Source organism: Vigna unguiculata, chromosome 7 (assembly GCF_004118075.2).
Source record: "Vigna unguiculata cultivar IT97K-499-35 chromosome 7, ASM411807v1, whole genome shotgun sequence".
NCBI lineage: Eukaryota > Viridiplantae > Streptophyta > Magnoliopsida > Fabales > Fabaceae > Vigna > Vigna unguiculata.
In genome coordinates, this window is record NC_040285.1 from 1,373,558 (window position 1) to 1,396,529 (window position 22,972).

General features: G+C 34.1%; 1 protein-coding gene across 2 annotated transcripts; it reads right to left on the reverse strand.

Moving 5' to 3' along the window:
• Positions 1-1,720: 1,720 nt before the first annotated feature.
• LOC114191975 (protein virilizer homolog) lies at positions 1,721-21,172 on the reverse strand. Of its 2 annotated transcripts, XM_028081456.1 has the most exons (28): positions 20,941-21,172; positions 20,612-20,700; positions 18,857-18,980; positions 17,570-18,226; positions 17,046-17,414; positions 16,850-16,954; positions 16,505-16,687; positions 16,172-16,313; positions 15,902-16,083; positions 15,681-15,766; positions 15,550-15,598; positions 14,915-14,981; positions 14,335-14,813; positions 14,162-14,261; positions 13,761-13,894; positions 9,232-9,299; positions 8,936-9,152; positions 8,537-8,752; positions 8,275-8,430; positions 8,131-8,184; positions 7,824-8,032; positions 7,673-7,742; positions 7,191-7,516; positions 5,279-5,462; positions 3,830-5,191; positions 2,921-3,691; positions 2,719-2,790; positions 1,721-2,076 (listed from the first exon to the last, which is right to left on the reverse strand). In XM_028081456.1, exons 1-28 carry the CDS (start codon positions 21,013-21,015, stop codon positions 2,056-2,058), a joined length of 6,567 nt encoding a protein of 2,188 aa, XP_027937257.1. In that variant the 5' UTR covers positions 21,016-21,172; the 3' UTR covers positions 1,721-2,055. The 2 variants fall into 2 exon arrangements, with proteins under 2 accessions (XP_027937257.1, XP_027937258.1); XM_028081457.1 differs by lacking the exons at positions 17,570-18,226; positions 18,857-18,980; positions 20,612-20,700; positions 20,941-21,172 and having other exon boundaries at positions 16,850-16,947; positions 17,046-17,246.
• Between the last annotated feature and the right edge of the window lie 1,800 nt (positions 21,173-22,972).

Here is a 22,972-nt window from a genome sequence, read left to right on the forward strand (position 1 = left end):
TTTTATAAATTAATGTAGAAAATAATTTATATATTTACTTCATTAATAAGTAGATAATTAAAATGTTTACACTAACTTAAAAAGTATAAGGATAAAATCAAAGTGTATTTTTTCTTCAAAAATAATAGTTTGAAAATTGTTAAAATATAACTCAAAAAAACATTTATTCTAAGATGTACATGTGGAGATCAAATTTTTTATAAGAAACAAACAAATTATTCTATTCGTCATAATTTTTTTACAAAAGGGGTGGTGTCTTAATTTATATTTTATAAATTTTATTGTACTAATTAAGTTTTAGGCCTTATAACTTTAACTTCAATACAACAGTTTTTTGGACCTTGATCAACTTTTTTATTCTATTGTTACCAGAAAAGTATGCATTTAAAATAAAATCAAAAATTAATCTTATGACTCGGTTTTTAATTTAATCTCATGCATAATTCGATGGAAAAAATCTTATAACCTTGGATATGATTCCTATAATGAAAATGCCCTAAGAGTAATTGACACTCATGAACTCAAGCCAAACCATGAATCTTATTCATCACAAACCTATTAATTAGATTTTTTTTAACAAGTCTTCACTTGTTGCTTGTCCTATATGGCTTAAAACAGTTATCTTGAGCATGGTACAGTTGCAGTGAAAGATATTTTCCAAGTAATGGATTTGCAAAAGGTGAGGGGAATGATGATTCGATTTATACAAGGAATGATGATGGAGTTCAAGAAATCAATGAAGTTGAAATTTGGTATGAATGACAGAAAAAACAAAGTTCTTTCTCGATCTCAAAACAAGACAAAAAATTGATGGCATTTTTGTGTTCAAAAGATGTATATGATAGATCTTCTAGATATATTTGGAAATGAGCAATTCAAGATTTCTTCACAATTTGATGGTTTCTCAGAAGAAAATTAGACAAAAATGAAGATGGAAAGGGAGTTGACAAAACTTTACAAAATAGTTTGGAATTCAATGTATGCAACTTCAACATAAGCAAATATCAAGTTATGTCTAGTGGAGTAATAAAGTGACTTGATTCATGAAAAATAAGGAAATTCATTTAGAGACACTAAAGCGAATCTTACACTATCTCAATGGTGTTAGAAAAAATTCACACACATTAAAAGAATATGCAACATAATTTAATGTGATGTTTTTTATTAATGGAGAAAAGACTATTATAAAATCACTTACAAACCAAATATTAATAAACTAAACTAAATTAAATCTTAATTTAATCTAATCTTATCTAATATATATATATATATTATCAAACTAAATCTTAGATACTTCAACTAATTAAAATAACAACTAACTTAAGTTTAATTCACCGTATAAAATACCCTATCACTTTGCTAAATAAAAATAACTCTTAATCTAAAACGTAATCTAAATATTATTAAAAAAAATTGATGATTATCCAATAAAAGGTACTTGTGAATTAAGATGGTTCCATTAGAAAAATATGGAAGAAAACATTTTACTGGTTATACATATAATGATTATGATTATGCTTATGATGTTCAAGATAGAAAAAGTACACCAGACTAAGTATTTATGATGAATAAGGTTGTTAGAGTTTTAAAAAGCAACTAGTATCAGTTTATCAACAACTGAAGCAAAATTTATATCAAAAAACTCAAATTACAGTATAATATTTGTTGATTCCTATGGGAAATCAATGCAAGTATTAACCTAGATTTTGAAGCTTAAGAATTAATAGTACATGTTAGTGATCATCTTATTTACTGAATGTGAACTTGGCACCGAAGAGAAGACCTGTACATTACATACAACATGGCATGATAATACATCAGTGTATGTAAGCATCTCCTTAGCTCACCATGAGCCACATTCCAACCATTATATTGGGAATTGATAATGTGCTCATTTAAATGAATTAAAAACAAATCCATACAAGTACATATTAACAAAATTTCAGTGCCTGAGGCATATGCTTCAGCGCAACTCGTCATATAGATAACGAATGTACATTTACAGACACATTTGGTAAGTCATGATTCTACAGTTTTACTTGGTCATCAATGAGGCTATAGTTGGCCCAATTTGTCCTGCATGAAACCAAGAAACCATTTTAAACCACAGCTTCAGAACATGAAATAAACAAATAACATAATAAAGAAACCATTGCCTTTTTTGTGAAAGGAATTTATAAAGATCTAAGTTATGCCAAATTATTTTATTATTAAATACGAAGAATGCTAGGAAGTGAAATAGCATTACATAACTATCAGACCTTAACCCACCAAATATGCACAACTACACCAAGAATAACCCCGTGTGGAAAATAAACTAGAGATAGTGTCAAAAATTATGGGGGAGTAGTCCTCACCTTAAAACCCAATTTTGTAAAACTAAGTTAAACTAAACCCATTTTATAAGATGATATCAAATTCCATCCCAGATCCGTTAAAAGGGTCACTCATCATGTTATACACATTCATTTCAAAATCAATAATGTTAGAATGACGAGGTGTAAGATAAACCCCGAGTCCCACACTGCCAGAGATAGTATAAACAATAAAGTACGAGTGAGAACAGTCCCCGCTTTAATAACCAAATTTGTATGGTTGGGTTTAAACTGATTTTCTAAGATAATCAATAGGGATAAAAGAAAACCATTAGTGTGACCCCACACTCTGTTAGTAAACAACCACAAGACCTGTGAAATAAATAGTTCCTAAAAAAACAACCTGAAGCATCTGCATTAATTTTGGATGCTGCTCCAAAAGTTGGCAAAGTTTGTCCCGATCTCTCAATAAAGACTGCCATGTCAGAGGAGTAAAATGATAAGATTTAAAACAGTGCAAAATCAAATTGTACGTACGTTTGGTTAAAACAGAAATTAAGCATGTCATGTAGCCTCCTATTAATGCCATTACAATTGAAAGATACCTGGATTGCCTCCGGAGACTTAAAATACTCGTGTAATGACATTCCTGCATCTGCTTGCTGCTGTGATTGACCATCCCCAGGCTGTTGAGTGTATTCAACATGTGGCTGTGGCTGCAGCTGGTCGTGTGAAAACTGTTGCTGCTGGGTTTGGTAGTATGTCTGCATTGAAGGAACCTGAGACTGCTGCAGCATATTTATTTGATGCACTTGAACATTGCTTTGCACAGCCATCCCTTGCTCCAACTGCTGTAAAGCTTGAACAGGTGGCCTGAGCTGAGGTGGTTGTGGTGGACGTGTAAGCTGGGGTGGCTGCAAGGGCTGCAACTGAGTAACTGTGTGCATTGACTGATAGGAAGATGGAGGAACAGAGACATTTTGTAAGATATTTGGCTGGTTCTCAGTCTGTTGCTGATTGGGCACATTTCCAAACATAGTCAATGGCATGGAAGCTGGCCTACTAAACCCCATCGGGGGATTAGGGTATGATGACAATCTGGCTCCTGAAGATGCAATGGAGGCCTGGGAAAGTTCGGTGGTCCCCATACTTGTCTGATTATACATAGAAGGTTGGGAGCCAGAAGTTTTAATAGATGATAAATTATACTGACTAGATACGAAAGGAGGTGGGGTCGGAGGAAGGGGAGGAGCAACTCTATTAGGTCCCCCAGGAGAAGACACAGATGTCCTGGAGTATTTTGAATCTGGCATGGGAATAGAAGATGCTAATGCTGTTGAACCATTGTTGAAGGGAGATGGATAGTCCAATTGAACCTGCATTGAAAAATTATAAATGTCCTAAGCACTTATCCAGATGAAAAAGGAAGGCAAGAGAAAAAGATTCATACGAATGTAGCAGTAACCAAAAAAGGAGGAAATAACTAACAAGAACATGGAGGGAAAGTTTCTCACTTGGAATGCCACTGGGCGCTGTGTGCCTGCTTGAGAATTAACAAATGAAGTTGACTGACTAGGAACAGAATCGGTAGCATGAGATATTATTGGTGAGACTGTCGGTGGAGGTGGCATGGGTGGTAAGGGAGGTTGGTTGGGCAAGAACCTTTGGTCGTACAGTCCTTGAGAACCAGAAGCAATACCACCATGTTGAGGACTGTTCTTTAATAAGTAATTTTGGGAAACCATCCTTGAATCAGCTGGTAATTGCATAGACGAAGATGGATTATTATAAAGAGACATAGGAAATGAAGTATTTGATGCTGTAGAATCATATCTACCAGAAGGCTTAACTTGAACATTTTTCAAGTCATCAGCCTGCTCAACATACTTCCTGTCTGAAGAGACACTTGATTCACGAGTTAATGACATATCAGGACGTGAACCAGATATCTTCGAAGAAAATTCACTTTGGGCATTTTCATCGATGTTAGATCGCAATGGAGTACCCACCTGTGAAAATTGACCACTATCTACAACATCACTTCCTGTCTCTTCAACAATTGAATGAGGAGAACTTTGCTCAACAATAACTGGAGCTGGCTGCTGTAAGTTATCATCCAGCTGAGGGAATAGCAACTTGTCATCAGGGTCAGACTCCTCTCCATCAAAAACTATATCAATTCCTTGAAGATCATCATCAAGATCCGTTTTCAATTGCTTAGATTTGTTTAACTTCTCCATATCTGAAGGTTTCACAGGAGAAGCATTTTTAAGGTGTCCCACAGCCTCTCCCACAACAGTTGCTGAAGGGTTCTGCCGCTCCCTCTGTCTTGCCATAAATTCATCAACATGAATGGATGGAGGTCTCCCACCAGTAGATCCTGCTCGTGGAACTGATATTACATTAGTAACCCCTTCAACAATTCTCTCTCTTGCAACATAATCATCCACATGCATAGATGGTGGTCTGCTGGTATTTGGTTTGCGATGTCGGAAAGCATCCCTTCGTGTAGTACCAGAAGAAACAGTAGACTGTGCTGCACCCCGTGAAAAAGCATTTTGTGAGGAGATATCACCCTGAAAATTTTCTCCTCTAGCTCGCCTAACCGGACCATCCATTGATGGAAGCTTCCTCTTGGCAGCAAGATTTGTCTGCGTCAATCTATCCGGTAATATTTCTGGACATTCCCAGAGGAATTTGTCCCCAAGCCCTCCAGCATAAAGATGATCATCAATCTTTTCAACACTGTTTTCAAGCAACTGATGCGTATTTGAAAAACCTAGAACTTCATATTGAGGTAAAACAGCATCCTCAAACTTCATGGAACCAGCAGGACTTTCCAATATTAATGACAATGACTTAACAGACTCGGAAACCTTACATAAAAAATGAGCAGCAGAAGTTACAGAGTAATACGGGTAAAAAATACTAAAGAAAGAGGCTATATTCAAATGGCTATAAACCTGATGCAATGGGATTTGTGAGTAAGCGGTAACCAAACAGTCATCCATAGCAGCTTTGGAACTTAACAGAGCACTTAATTGTAGTATGTAATTTATATTTTCCTCAGGAAAGCCGACTGATGTTGTCGTATCATCCAAAATCCCAAAGAGGTACTTCAACGCAACCACTCTGTCGGAATTCAAACTAACCAACAAAAGAAACTGTAAGTTATCCTGCCATAGGATCAAAAATAATAACAGCAAGACAAAGTACGCAGAAATTTCCATATACATCAATCAAACCCTCCTTTTCAATGCTCTAAGAAACTTAGGATATCAACGTATAAAATCAAGATTTCAGATATCTACTTGATGTAATATAATCTGTTTGTTGCACTTCTTCACGTATATAGATAATATAAAGTCGAAATTTCAAATTGTTGTTTCTCCTTAAGAACGTATGAAAATAACCTACAAAAAGATTTTTTTCACTAAAATTGAAACAATATTGATACAACCAACAATTGAATAGTCTAAATTAGTTACGTTGAGAACTAATGCAGTAAGTATATAGTAATTCGTATATTTCAAAAGCATGACTCTGACCAAATATTAAAGTAATATCTTTCACTATCCTTTAGGATTATACATAGTTATCAATCCCAAATAATTGTACATAGTACCAATCCCTGAAAACATTAAATGACCACTTCACTGAGTTTTGAAATGGACTAAATAGTTTACTATACACAAAAATAAAATAAGACAAACAGTAAAAAGATAACTACTAAAAGCGAGAAAAGAACGAGAGCAGAAAATTGAGGCATGCAAGGCATGAAACTGAAAAAAAAAAAGCAAGCACGGCTGGTGAACCCAAGGGCCTGGCCAGACTTTGGTGAGAAGTGGGCCCAATCCAATCAAAAAGCTGAAAAGTATGTGAGACGGTGCCTAATAGATACGGAAGTGATGATTGGTCAAAAATTGACCATTATAATTTAACCAAGAGTCATGTTGGACAATCCCGTGATTCAAAGTCATGTCAAAAATAGCTTAACATGTGAAACGTGTCATTCTATTTTAAGGTTTTAAACTTTAAATTTCAAGTTATTGTTTATGTCTTATATTTTTCTTCCTTGGATATATTTTAGAATATTTTATCTAGATAGTAAAATAAAAAGTTAATAAGTATTACAGAACATTTAATTACATATTAAGTTAAAAAAAAAACATTTATATATACATACATACTTTGATAAAGGAATTGTTTCATAATATGAGCTTTTCCAGTTTACATGAATAACAAAAACCAAACATAGATATAGAGGCATGCACACAAAATTTATGCTAAAGAACAATGATAATAATAAACTGGTTGTAAATAAAATATGATAATATTAATATTACTTTATGTAATTCATAATAATAATAATAATAATAATAAATAACAATAATAATAATTATTATTATTATAAAATATATGGGCAGTAAAAAGATATTTTATTAATATTTTTAATAATTCCATATTTTTATTGACTACAGTAATTATTAGTTATTGTATAATAATATAAAATATAGATATAACTTTATCACAGCATAATTAATAATAGTAACACTAATCGTGTGTGTGTGTGTGTGAAATTAAAATATAACATAACATAACATAATATAATATAATATACAATTAATTATTTTGTTTTTGTATATATAATATTCTCCCGTCAGTTTTAATAAAAAATTATTTATTGCATAAGCAACGATTTCTTCCGTGAATCCTCACCACAAAAATTGTCTTAAATCTAAAAGCAAAGCAATTACATGGAGATCTGAGTACACGACTATGACTAAATGATTTTTTTTTTGAAAACATGTTATCATAAGCACATGTGCAGGTTATTCAGCAGCAGTAATCCAGATATAAAATACGAAAACTTACCTATTACCATTCATGCAAAACTGTATGGACCCAACAGATAACGCATAGACAGCCTCAATTGCATAAGTTGACAAACCCTCCTTTGTATCATCCATAGATTTCAACAACTTCATCCAACAGCTGAGTAAAGGGGGGCATTTTCTCCATTCAGCTACACTGGAGACACTATAATTCATATTCCTATCACCTTTCTGAGGATCGAGTTCATAAGAAAGAGAGTGGATACCCAAATGAGTAGTTCCAAATGCCATTTGGCCTTCACCACAAGATGCTAATTCTTTGAAAGCTGTAAGACAAGCCAGTAACTCTTTTCCAACAGGCAGGACCTTGAAACAACAGAATTCTTAGTTTACAACTATACAGTGACTAGTAAGACAACTGAATTTTGGCACCCCTTTTCCCAAGGACAAGTAAAGACAAATCATTATCAACAAAAAATCTAATTAGATCTACAAGTACATACAGAAAGTATTGAGAGTCACCTGACAACCCTTCAAAATATATCGTAAAATTAGGGCACAATCTTCATCACTCATTTTTTCAAAATTTTTACTGCCAGAACACCAAAAAAATCATCACTGAGTTGTAAAACTTGAATAAAACATAATATTTACAGGAATGTAAACTGCTCACAAGTCATGTCTTTGAGGGTAATGTTCAGAAGTTTCAGAATGAAAAAGGAGCATGATAAACTTGAATATTGGGAGACACCAATTATAAATATTAAAGCTGCATCTTGCAGAACTTCTATCCGGAGTCTGCTTTCCATCATCAATAATAACAAAACATCTATCCAGTAGTTTAGTTAGGATCTGAAGAGTGCCCTCCCTCAACAATAGGGCCTGACAGAGAGAAAGTGTACCAGCTTTAAAACTGCATCGGTAATTATAATCATATCAAAAGTAAGAGACAAGAACAAATGGAAAAGCAGATAAATCACCTTTCCAAGTGGATGCTCCAACAGGCTTACAAGAAAATCAAGAAGCCTCAAAATCTAAAAATAAAGAAACAAAATTCCTCAAAATGTCAAAGTAAAAAGAAAGAAATACAAGATACAAATTTTAGGGGCAGAAAGGAATCTTACCTTGTATGCATCTGTATCTGATGGAGATGATGATTCCGAAACATGATGAATAATTGAGGACAACACTGGTTTTATAAGCATGGATGCATACTTAGGATTTTGGCAGGAGATTCGAATAACGAAAACCCGCAGAAGATCTTGAATGACCCCTAATGCCTGCCAAAAAATGAGAGCAACAAAAAATCATTCACGCAAGCTCCACCAATGATGCCTACTCTGTATTAGAAATTTGGAAGTTCATATTTAGGAATAAACTACATACAGAAATTGCATAATGTTCTATAATCTCAGCAATTTTGTCAAGATGTGGCCCCAGCTGACCAACCAGTTTCTCAAGGTGTCCAGATTCCAAATACCAGTTGACATGTCTCTCCTTCTGAGGCCCTAATATGGTTCCAATACCCAACATTCTTCGTGCAGTTAACAACGGCATTCCACTAGTCCAAAGCCATATATCTTCTTCAGGAAATAAATCACTCTTGAAATAGAAAACAAGACCAGAGGAGTTAATCATACAAACAGTCCAGTAATCTTATTGTACACAGCCTAAAAATAAAAACATAAATTTAAGAATGGAAAAGCACCAAGCAATGTATAGTTTTGATGAAAACCATCAACAACACAACCTTGCATAGTAAAACTTCAAATGGAATGGACATACCAAAAGATAGAGTAAACTGCAAGTTTCTTTTGGACCTAGAGTCAACAGTGAAGAACTCTGAACACTGGCAAGAAGGGTGTTAAAAAGACCTGGACTCCATCCATGCACTGGCCAGAAAGCAAGTGCTGATGCAATAAGATGACAGACAGCTCCATAACCAACAGCATAATCAGGATATGGAGATACTAAATCTGCTGCACATGCAGCTAGCTTGGGGCTACAATTACCAGGATTTGATCAGTGTAAAGAAGTAAGATTCTCTAACAAGATGCAAAGCAAAAGGAACTAAGAGATACCTTATTTCCCTGTGCAATCGTAAAAGAGCATTCATTAATTTTGTATTTCTGTGTTGCTCCTTTGCTTCCTAAAATGCAATCAAAACAATCTTAGTTTTTTACCTTGTGTTGCAGAAGGTACTGTACCTCTAATAGAAGAATTTCAGTCTTTTACCAAAAAGAAATTGAAGATAAAAGAAGGGTAAATATAACACAAATAGCCAGAAAAGAAACCTAAGCTAAAGATAACACAAATAATATAACACTTAAGTCCTATGGATACTCCTCAAATAGCATCATACGTGCTCATTAGTTAAAAACCATAAGATGTTAAAATGTAAATTCATCAGTGCTATCGATATAGATAACAGAAAATATTGGTGACCCAAAAAAAAATCATTTATGAAAAATATTGAAAGTAATTACTGGTAATGCAGAACCATTGCAGACAAAAAAGAAAATCAACACATGCATATAGTTAATTTACAACTTCAGAAATAAATTGTAATACTAAAATTATCAAAAGAAAACCAAATAAGTAATAATAACATAACCACAAACTCAAATAACAATAAAACCAAATTAAAACACCACCAAATTCATGTTATAGACCTAAAATAACAACTAAATATAAGATAATGTCCGAAATTTCTAATTATATAATGGATGTTCTTGAACTAACATGTTCAGATGCCGTTCAAGTTGCTGTAAAATAGGTGACCAAACGTTTCAGATATTCAGAGAATAATTATTGAGAAGAAAAAAAGAATTTAGGGAGGGTCGGAGGCACTGAACAAAGAGGAAATATAAAGAAAAATGAAAATAAAAGAGCACTTGCAGTGGAACTAGAGGTGCTGCAGCAGCAGGAGGACGACAGCAGGAAGGCAGTGATGTGACAGCACCAGTGTTGTATTGGGACAGCTGCACTGGAAACAGAGCAGGATGCATAGGCATGGAGTGTGTGAACCATAGGAGCTGCAGGTGGGGTGCTTAAGGATGGGGTGGGCTGTGTTAAGTTTATTTTCTGATGTAGATGTTTGGGTTTGGGTGGGGTTGTTTACCCCAAACCCTCTGCTTTAAAAAGAAAGGCTATTGGGCTGACCCAACATGCATTACTCCGAACATAGAAATATAAGAGAAAAAAATTAAGGCTCCAAGCGCCTTGGGTCAGATCCCATTGACCCAAGGCTTCTTCTTTATTTATGCAGATGATGGCCTCGTTGTTCAAGATTTCCCCCATTGCCACACCCAATTGCACTTTGGATGCAAGGGGCCACTATGAGCCGCCATGAAAAACCTGATTTGTCACCACCATGTTGTTGCAGCCAACAGAAAGTTGGCCACCAAAACCGTGGCTATTTTTCAAAAACACTGATTCTTTAAGGAACAATATATTTCTTGAGTATTGATAACGATTCAAAAAGATTAACTAATTACCACAATCTGAAGTTAAAATCTATAGGCTAGACAGCAACAATGGGTAAAAAGAAATCTTAGACAGAAGGAGTAAAAGAATGTATCTAAATCTCCATCTAGTTCCTTGGACATAATCCACTATCTTCGGCAAAGAGTCATCTGGGCGTGAGTTAATTCTGCCATCACATCTTCCTTCAACCCATTCAAGACCTCATGCATATTTGCTTTAACCCAGTACCATTTCATACAGGTTTTGCATCGCCTAGGACTGGAACCTCCAATCACAGCATCAAAAAAATCAGTCCAGGATAGGTTTTGTAAGTAATCCTCCCACCATTGGAATGGCATTGACAAAACCAGTCCAAGGATGTACACTAGTTAATGTGGGATCTCATAAAGAAACCATAGTAGCACTAAACTTCTAGCAAATCAATAGCCTCCATGCCACACCCTTCCCCAATCAGTCACTCTTTTGAGTTCAAAATATAATTGAACCTAATTGACCCATTCATCCAACCATAAGCATCATCTCTAAGGAATAGGGTAATCTCCCAATTCCTGAATCATACTTCAACCCATCCAGTTCTTGCTCCTCCTTTCACCATTTCCAACATTTCTAGCACCTTTAATGTTGTTTCCACCCAAAAGATTCACCAGGTTCTTCTGCTCTTTACATGTTGAAGTTGACCCTTAAGGTAGATCTTCCAGTTTCTTTATCCTCGTTAGTCAATCTTTAAGTTGAAACTTCATCCCTCCCTGTTTCCTGCCAATCACCTCTCCATTACTTATCCAAGATTCAAAGCCTCTCTCCAAGAACTCTAAAGTAGCCTCTAATTACCAATTTCAAACTAACTATCCCAACTAAGCACCTGTTTGGTTTTTGAAGCAATATAGCCTAACATACATTTGAACAAGCACACAAAAATATTGCTATCACGTTTTATGTGCCTCATAGCATTTGCAACAAATCCCACATGAGTAACAAATCACCCATACTCAGTATATATTACATCATTTAAAAAAGGCTTAGTTAAGTTTTAAATTCTTGATAAATTGGGGAACTTTTAATTAAGTCCCTATTAAATTTTTATGGCCTATTGGGTTTTCAACAAAATTAGATTTTCAATTGGGTTTCTACTGTTTAACTTTTCTGTCAAGTGGGTCATGTGAGTTTTATCTTATACATCACCTTGAGTTAGGAGACTGCGGAACAAGGGTGGTGGTGTTGGAGTTGTGCATAAAGGTCGTGTAGGACATCTGATAGAAAGTTTTGGATCACAGAAACAACATCGTATAGGGGAGATAATGGTCCCATGAGGTAAACTTGCCAAACACTTTCACTTTTTGAGAACTGTAATGAGCTAATTTTTCTTATAGTCATACCAATGAAGTGAAAGTGTTTATTCTGAATGCTAAGGTGAATGCTAATGTGAAGCATGACAAGGTAGAAGAAAACACAGATTTTTTTTTATAAAGAACTAAGGAGGATTTTATTTGCAGCCAGAAAAGAGGAAAGAGTTGGTGGAGAATTATAAAATTATAAAATAACAAAATTATAATATTATAAAATAACATGTGATGACAACTAAGCAAGGTGACGGAACAAGATAACCGCCACCCATGTCACTCAGTTAATGGTCACAACATCCGGTTAACAATAAAAATTAAGTAGTGGGGACTCAATTGAAAAATATAATTCATTTGAGTACCTAATAGACCATACAAATTTAATAAGAACTCAATTGAAAATTTTCAAATCTATCATGGACTTGAAACTTAAGCCTTTAAAAGGGGTTTTCATGGCAACCAAAGAAACCCAAAACTTAATTAAGCCTTTAAAATGGGTTTCATGGCAACCAAAGAAACCCAATCACATATGTTTAAAATTGAGTTAGGCTTGTCACATTTTAATATGGTATTGAAGTCTATACCCAATATGAACATTGAACCACACATATATGTCCAGTCCAAGGCATGAGAGAAGAGTTAATGTTCCACAAAAGCTAGTCTTATCTCAACCTCACCAACAGGTTTGTAAGATGAGAATTACATCCCTCTTATATATAGTATAATTCAGCTTTATTCCTAGTCGATTTGAGGTTTCTAACACACCCACACGTGTCGAGGAATGAACATCACAAGTGTGAGATTAGATAACTATGAATGGTCTAACAAGAGCCCGATAACGGTGGTATAATGGCCCCAAAGAACTAGACTGATAGGCTTTGATACCATTTCAAATTTTGAGAGAACAATATATCTCTTCTATATTTCAATAATTAAGCCATTGGACCAGTAAATACGTGTGCCTGCTGGTTACTTTAGGAAATATAGAGAGATAATTTTAAGGAAACAAATCCATGTAACTATGGGATTGTTTTTAAATACATAATTCTAGTATTAAAAGCAAGATACACCTATAATAAAGAATAAAATTATGGCATGGATAAGACACAAAAAAAATCCTAACACACATAATGAACAACACAGTTTTGACATTAGAAAGTAAGTTTAAATCTAACTCATCTTCACTAAATTGGCTTGTAAGGTGACTATTGCACCCCACTTATGTATTATAATCCGGTCTTATTTGTAGTTGATGTGGGATCTTCAACAGCTAGCTTTTAAAGTTATGTTATGCTCAATATTTTTCTAATAGAGACTTCAAATTAAATTTCACAGAAACTTCAATTAAAGGAAAAATTAAAAGCAAACCAACTGAAGTAATAAAGACTCCTTTATTAACTGGTTTCCATAGTTATCTAGAACACATAATAGCGTGGCACATCTCCATAATAGGAAAGGCCAAAGATCCTTTGCTCAATGATAGACATCATATCATGCTTCATCAAGTGGGCCTCAGTTAGTGGCCGTCAGATGCAAGGGTGACTTTTTTAGCTCAGACATAATGTAAACCCAAACAAAACTACAAATGTACAAATTTTTAAGGTTTGAGATGTAATTACCAATCAAAATGTAATAATCAATTCCAACTCTATAAACTGTTCAAACTCTTTATAAACTATTTTTTTTGTTAGTAGGATATGTGCTCACATTTCAGATGTAGATTGTTCCGAAATTCCAATATAATCAAACCATCACATAAAAACACCAATATTCTATTAAGGACAGACCTGTAATTTCTGCAGTAATGTAATAAGTAGCACCAGTGATGGAACCAAGAGATCAACTATGTTCAGCTCACGATTACGTTCTAGGAGTAAATCTGAAGTAGTATTGCATTCTGTACCCTCGTCTACAAGATAATCTGTTCAAAGATATGGAACATTACATTTTGCAAACCTATAGAGAAGTAACTAATCTAATTGCATAAATTTAGTAGCCTACCCTAACCAGATACCAGAATTAACAATTAAATGTATGATTATGAAAAAATTTAAGACAATATAACATGTCTGTCAAACAGCAATTTTCTTGAAAAGTGTTTGTAGCATTAACTAACTAATCTGATACATAATGCATATCAAATATTATGAAGAGAAGGCAACCTATTCTAAATTTGTAATGAACTTACCATAATTGTTCGTGGACCTCTCAAGCATGAATCTGCAGTTCACCAAAATGGCATAAATAACTATTACAGCACCTTCATCATAGAGTGTCGCAGCAACAATCTGCATTGGTTAAAAGTGTCATAAGAAAGGACATAATTTTAAATGGAATTATTCTAAATAGATTATTACATACTGGGTTCTCAGAAATAAAAGACAAAATCCTTATTGCTGTTGTCAACTGTGCCAAAGAAGAATCACGAAGAGTGACACCATCAAAGGACTTTTCAGATATAAATTTTCCAAGATTCTCCATAACATTAATATCAGAGCCACTAGAAGGGTCTCCAACAACATTTTCCACATCGGTCAGATCTGAAACTAAGATGCTAGTCGAAGTTAATTGGGCATCCCCTCCTGAAGCCAATACAGCAGCATAACGCAGGAGACCAATTCCCCCATGTTTGTGGTATACTACGCCAGCATCAATCCATTCCAACAACCGCGAGGGAGCATCTTTTCTATTGGACCCTGGAGAAGAGAAATGCAAAGCCCTATGTAGTTCCATGGCATGTCCAATCCATGAACCCAAAGAAGAAGATGTGGAATCTGTAACAATGGCTTCAATGATCTCAGCAACTGAGTGAAATATTGTAAGATTTACCGCTGAAGATCCTGAATACAGTAGAGTTAGAACTAGCAGTTTAGACCACTAAAGAAGAAATCATGTCAATACCATGTCTGTGTATAAGAAAGAGATAGAGTGACTTGAGTACCACTGTTTTTCCCAAGAGATTCAGATTCCTTGAATGAACACAGTGCTTCAATTAAGATGGAAACAGCCTACAGAAAAGAAAATAATCATACTATAAAAGAGCGACAAATAAGCAATTTATTACGTACTAAAATGTCTAATACCACAAATAATAACTCCATTCTGGAACCCAAACTACCTTTGTAGCATTTACATCTAATTTCTGTAACTGCAGATTAGCACTGAATTTATTATGGACAAAAGAATGAAATTTCACAATACGCTAGGAGGCATTTGTAAGAGTTTCCATAGATATTATGTGGGTTTCTACCCTTATAAGCACCTTTTAGCTTATTTAAATAAGCTTCTTGGCACACAAATTATTTCTAACTTCTTTAATTGGTTTTACGGTCAAATTTGAGATAATCTCTAATGTGATAAGAGCTACCCTAGTGCTTAATAAAGTTGTTCACTCAAACTCCTCAGACATTGAAGAGTTCTGCCGGGAAAATTCACAGCTAACATATATGAGCATATTACTTAATAATAATCCAGCCACCCAAGTGAGTAAAAGCCAACAGACAATACAAACAAATACAATCATATAGCATAAGCCTCCTTATGCAGTATTATTGAAGCTAATATTTCAGTGCATACCTCAGGAAAATTTCCCAAAGCTAATAATGCCTGGCGCCCACAATCAGATCTACAAATCATCCGCAAGTTTAATTTAGAACTTAAACTGTATAAGAATATTTAAGATTCAATTCAAATAAGGCAATTGGCACCGTAAAAGCATAGAGAGTTCCCAGACAATCCATAGGAACTCTTCTGACTGTGGATTCGATGAAAGCAGACTGTCAGTGACATTGGCCTAGGCAATCACAGAAATCATCTCAATTAGATACAAACCAAAAACAAAGTTAAAACTCCAGGGAAAAACCAGCAGAAAGAGCAGTAACAAAGCAAAACAGTGGGCGTGAAATTATATTTTTGTTGCACAACTAACCATTTTTAAATGCATCTCAATTATCATCCCTATCTCCAGTGGACTACAAAAGAAACCCTTTGAAATCAAAATGGAAGCATATTGAAGAGGAATACAATTTTCCTTATTGCCTCGGTGACCACCCCTAAGAGCAAGGATTAATGTACTCGAAAGTTCAGCATCCTGCAAAAGGAATATCAAGCCTACAACGGTAGAGAGTTAATCAAATTACTTGACATCTCACCTGCATAATAATTGATGAAACTGATGAGAGTGTTATTTGTAACCAACCTGAACGACTAAAAAGGAAAGACAGGATCACAGCCTCAACTGATGATGTGACATCCATGAAGAGTCCCAAGGCATGGCCCCTCTCCGAGCGCAAAAAAGATGATGACAACAATGCGGTTGATAATGAAAGAAAACCCTTCTCCTGCAAAATGAAAATAGTCTCCAGCTCTCACATTCCAATACCATCTCCTTTATTAATTTACAGATACAGAAAAAATTACAGATTTTACTTGAGGCAGACACATGATGTTTAAGTTAGACAAGATGCATCTCAAACAACAGCAGGCAACATTTCTGAAAAAAAAAAAAAAAAACATTGACAAAACGGTATACCTTCAAAAGCCCCAATAAATGTGAATCAATATCACAATCTGAAAAGCAACAACTTGAAGAGCTTATCAAGCTGGAAGTTGTTTTATATGACAACAATCCATCTGTTTGACCAGTAATCAGTGATCTGCTTGCACAAGCTATGGGAGAAGGATCTTCAATTGGACCACGCGAATTTATCAATTTCTGCATTAGTACTTGTTAACAAACATTAACAATAAACTTTTTTAAAGTTAAAATTGAAAAAAACAAGTAAAAAAAAAACATAGTGGGGAAATATAAAATAGAATTCTGCATATTACTACTTTATAATACTGCTAAGCCATAATTGATCAAATTAAAACTGACCAGGAGCTTTCTGAGCAAAATTTCAGCTGAGCTGAGCATATTCAGTGTGACATCTGTAATCCTGCCAACAGTACTGACATTTTCCAGCACAGAAAGAACTGCTGACTGGCAAAAATTAAATTATTACAAGATAAAGATGGAGTTTAGAAATGCAAAGAAACATTTATATCAAGCACAATCATTGGAAAAAAAATACCTCATATCTAGAAGCAATTTCATAAAATCGTAAGCGATGAAGCAAATAGGTTGCAAGAGAAGCAACATCGTGACGAGGTTTTGACAATATCAGCTTCACCAAATGGCTGTAACCTTCACTGATACCAGAGGGAATACTTTCATCTTCCCGAGGCCACCAACCTAAAAAGGCTTCACATCCCACAGAATACCTAGTAGCCCGCTCTATAACACCAAGAAGCAGTAGCATGATAGTAGTAGAATTTTGCCCATCCTTGGAAAAGAACATCCTCAGGTGCTCCATTCCCCCACCACTAACAAACTGAAAACAACTCTCTCTAGCAGAACATAGCAAATAAGACATGCTCAATCCTAATAAGGCATGCTCCTTCTGCAATTAAGCAAGCAGATACATTAGCGAGGGGGGGAAGATGAACAGAAAACACACGCAAATAAGCAATATAGGGAGAAATGCAATTTGATTCTAACTTTCTCAACTAATAGGAAGATGCTAGTAGAAGAATTGACAAAAAAACAATTTATTACCTGGGAAAGGCAGTTATCCCCTATACATGAAGAGTGTATTTGGAAATGAAAGTACCGGTTAAACATATCCACTAACATTTTGGAATCCAACATTTCAGCTTCCATTTCAAGATAATTGCCCTCTGATGAACACTCAGAAGATTCACTCCTAGATTTCTTATGAAGAACCTTATAAACCTCAAGAAGCTCTTTTCTTGCCTCATTAATAGCACTGTGCAGCTCTTCCAAATTCTCAGACCCCTTCCACATCTGATATCTCCCACTGATTGATTCACATATGTCACTGGAAATGTAAGAAGAAATTGCAGACACTACTGTATTTACAATTTTATGTCCAGCATCCCCAAGATCTGAAAACTCCAAAATTTTTAGCATCAACTGTAGAAAAATATTGACTTCAAGAGAAATATTTGTTGCAGGAACTGGAATAGACAACACGTTCAGAGAAGAACGTGAATCACGAATTGTAAAATTAGTAGAGTGTAATGCAGGCGGCAGGTCTTCAAGCTTCCCCTCAGTAGAATCAACAAGATCAGTCAATGCATTGTCATCAATATCAATGTTAAACTGACCCAGATCTTCTGCTGTGTTGCCATATATAACCAAACTCAGACTGCGATAGCTGCCCCTTACAACTAAATGACTTGTAACAACAGCCTGAGAAAGAGAAAGGAGTAAACACCAAAACGGTACAAATCTTTTGATAGAAATCTTTTTTTAAATAATCATTTTCTTAATCTCCCTTGGGACATTAGCAAAATAAGACAGTATTCCTTCAAAATAAACAACCAGAACACAACCTTAGGAAATAAGGTGAAATAACGAGGACAATGCATCCACCAAACATCTTTGGCAAATTAATAGTATACATTACTCTTGTAAAAACATATATGATAAGCAAACAAGATCATACCTATTCGGAATTTCAATAATATCCTTTTCACTAGTATCAGTCACCAAACAAATTATATTAGATCAAATCATGTGAAAAAATAATATTTACTTAACTATTCTATGATAAAAAGAAAAGAACTTAGAAACTAAGTTTGACATACAAATTACTTCTCATGAAATACATATTTTACATCTATTTGTTAAAAAAACAAAAGTTAAATAACTACACCATACAATTAGTAGATCAAACAGAAAATACAACAATATTAATACACCTTTGAACAAATCCAAACGGAATATAGAAGCAAATTAATATTAAAAACAGTTTGAGTAAAAAAAACCAGACACTTAATAATAGCCAGATTAGAAAATTATCTAAAATTTCATAAATACCTCTACTTCTAGTACATTTGATGAAGATTGTGAATAGAGAAAGGGCTGACAAAGTCTTCTAAACCTCGTCTCTCCCTCACAATGAACAAAAACCTCTATTGCAAATGATGGAGGTGAAGTCGCCCTGAAAATGTCACCAGCAATGAACTAAACTATTATAAAAACTTCAAAAGTCATCCAAAACCACAAATGCAAAGTGCATCGAGTAAACATGAACCCTAAGGCCCAATTAAACATGAGCAACATGGCAGAGTGCATCAAGTTAAAAACTTAATTCAGCACTTACTTTAAGCTTATCTATAAGTGCATATATCACAAGCTTACCATGAAGCTTACAGAAATAATCTAAAAAAAAAAAAACTTATTTTAATAACTTTCAGCAATTACCATGAAACCTATTGCAATAAGATTAAAAGAACTTATAACAAGGTCATAAGCCACTTTAATAAGGATAAATAAGTGGGTGCTTGGAAGACCATCTCACGTAATTTTTCACATTTAATGTGAAAAACTAGTGCAAATAGCTTCAAAAATTCATGTATCATTTGCACAATAAATGAGTTCAACACAACAAAACAGAGTATAAACTTCTAACCACAATCATAAATGCAAAATAATCCTAAGGACAAATGAAACATGAGCAACACCAAGCCAGAGTGCACTAAGTAAACAACTTAACTCAACTTCTTTTTAGCTTATCATAGACATGCTGATATCATAAGCTGATCATAAATGCAAAATAATCCTAAGGACGATATAAACATGAGCAACACCAACAAAGCCAGAGTGCATCCAGCAAACAACTTAATTCACCCCTTTTATTCAGCTTAACATGCATGCTTATACTATACGCTTCACCATGATGCTTACAGAAATAAACTAAGAAAAATAACTTATATTGATTTGTTCACAAATTACCATGACACCATCAGATCTATTGGAATAAGATTAAAAAAAAAAAAAAACTTACACCGAGGTCATGAGCCATTTCCATAGGAACAAATAACCAGGTGCTCTGAAGCCCATCCCACTAAATTTTCACGTTTAATGTGAATGCTAGTACAAATAGATTTAAAAATTCATGTATCATACACACGAAAAATGAGTTGGACACCATAAAACATAAACTTCCAACCAAAAACAGAAGCAAAACAATCCTGAGGATAAATTAAACATGAGCAACACCAAGCCAGAGTGTACCCAATAAACAACTTAATTCAGCACTTACATTCAGCTTATCACGCGTGTGCGTGCTTATTCCATAAGCTTAACCATGAAGCTTACAGAAATAAAAAAAATATATATATATTTTAATCCTTTCACCAATCACCACTATCACAAAAAGATTAAAAAAATCTGATAAGGTACAAGCCTTTTTCATTAGCACAAGTAAGTAGGCGCTTGTGAAGCCAATCCCACGTAATTTTCACAATTAATGTGAAAAGTAGTACAGATAGCTTTAAAAGTAATGTATCATACATTAAAAAAAAAAATGGGTTGGACACGCAACTAAACAGCATAAAATTACTACAAACTCTTCCAACCAATTCCGAAGGATATAAAGTGTTCTTCTACATTACATTACACAATGTGGTCATCTAAAGCAAGCAAGAACAACCACAAACTACATCACACTTTGAAACAAGAAAACAATCCAACTCTCAATACCACCAAGCAAGAAAGTATCCCCACTATTCAGTCCACCCTTCTATCACTCCAAACAAATTTCAAAAACCCAACACAAAAATAACATACCCAATGAGTGCCACTGCTTGAGCAACTGATGACGCACTCTGTTCAAGAAACTCACACGCGGTGATAACAATGGGCTCTGCGAAAATCACCTGCAAGAAAGGACTCTCAGTTACTACACCCAACCACAAGAAACCCACCAAACCCACTGAAACACATTCCAAACTTCACAGTCGCTAATACCACACAACTACGATGAGGAAGAGTAGCGAGTAGCCAACACCAACCACGCTCAAAGCTTACCCAAAAGAGTTCATTAAATTCCCACTCGGCAATGCGATTGAAAGAAAGAATCGCGTTGAGAGATAGAGAGAAGCGAAAGATGACGTTACCTCGTCGACGTACTCATCGAGGTGTGGATGAACGAAGGTTTGGGAGAAGAGTACACATGGCTCTGGTCGACCCATGAGAAAATTGAGATCAAGAAGAAAGACACATGAAAATTTAAATTCTAGGGTTTATGAAAGTGCCTCTCTCTCCTGGGTGGAACGCAGATTTGGTTTTATGGGTTCCGCGCTCGTGGCCGACCTCTGAAGACGAGAGAGAGTGGTGCTTAAGGAGAGAGGGAAAGGGAATTCTTAGTTTTTTATTTTCATTTTCATTTTCATTTTCATTTTCATTTTCGCGAGTTTGGGTGAATTACAAATAATGCTATTCTTCATCTTTTTCCTAAATCATTGGATGTCAAATCTAAACAATTAACCTTTAACTATGTTAAGCGTAGCTACATATCTATTCATTAATGAATAAAATTATTATATTTATAATTATTTTTTCAATTAAAATAAAATTTTACTATTTTTTAACTTTTTTATATACACTTTTTTATTATTTTTCTCTTCTAAACTTAAATAATTGTGTATAATGAAAAAAGAAATTGCCTACAGTAAAATTTATTTAGTTTGATAATTATTTTTATGGAAATTTTTATAATTTTATTCTAAATTTTGGTAACATTTTTAATTTAATAATTACTCTAATTTTTTTTGTTATCATAAAAAACCGGGCCCTTTTGCATTTTCCACGAGTTACTATGAGCAAATTTAGGAAAATTAAAAATTATTAGTTCTAAATTTTAAAATATGAAAATTTATATGTCAAGAAATAAATGCTTTTATTCATGTTTTTTTTTTTAATTCTTAAACAATCGTGTCTTTTTTTACATAAAAAAAGTTGTGAAACAAAACTAAAGTAAGAAAGAGTGCGAGAAAATAAGCGATCTAAGAAAATTTAGATTTACTGAAAAACCCTTATTCCAATAGAGTTGCTAACAAAAATTACGTATTGATTCATAAAAACTCTTATACATTAAAAACTCTTTGTACCACTTGATAAAGAAAGAAGAATACATTAACTCCAAGTTTTAAACCAAATAAATCAAAGAAAATATATATGGAATATAAATTTGCACAAATGTAAACAAAGAACCAACAAATGTTAAATTTAAAAACATAAGAGGAGATTATAAATGGAGAAACACGCTACCTTTATCTTGGAGTAGAATGATAAAACTTGCTACTTTAAAATTTTCAAGTTAAGAATCAAACTTATATAATCACGAATAGTGTAGAAGAACCTGAGTATAATATATATAATTTTTAGGTTTGTCCAAAATCTCATAGCAATTGCATATAATAATATATTTGTATGATCTAAAATGCAACATTGATCCATTAAAATATATGTCAAAACTCAGAATACAGTAATTATCAAAACTAAATAACATGAGAGTCAAATCCTAACCCACCAATTTGTGGTGGATTACTCCTAACCAACATTTTAACACATCATAAATAAGTTGAGTTAAATTAACCTATTTATTAAGTGGTGTGCTTTTACATATTTGTTTTTAATTTGATGTCTTAATCCTTAACAAAATCATTAATAATTAAAAATCATGCATAGTATTCAAATGTGTTTGCTTATCAATAGAGTCATTTGTTCATGTCTTAAATTAGGTTTTTATGATGATGATTCACTCATTTGAAAAAAAAAATGCATTGGTAAATGGGATGTTATTATGGTTATATTAAATTAGCCATCTTAGAACAAGATCATATTAAGTAGGAATGACAAAACGGACTGACCCGACTCGATTTTGGCCTTGCTGAAAACAGGTCGAGTCGGGTTAGAAGGTTGAACTTATCTCGTTTATTGGGGGCCTGACGGGTTGGCTCGCGCCATTTTTTTTTTCTTCCTCAGTTTACGTATCCCCTTGTATCCCTTTCCATCAAATTCATCCATAGACAAATCCCTAATTCATGCATCCCCTCTCGTTAAATTCGTCTAGAAAAGTCCCTAATTCATGTTGGAAATCATCTCATTTCACAATCACAACCAAAAATTAACAATTCGAAATCGTAA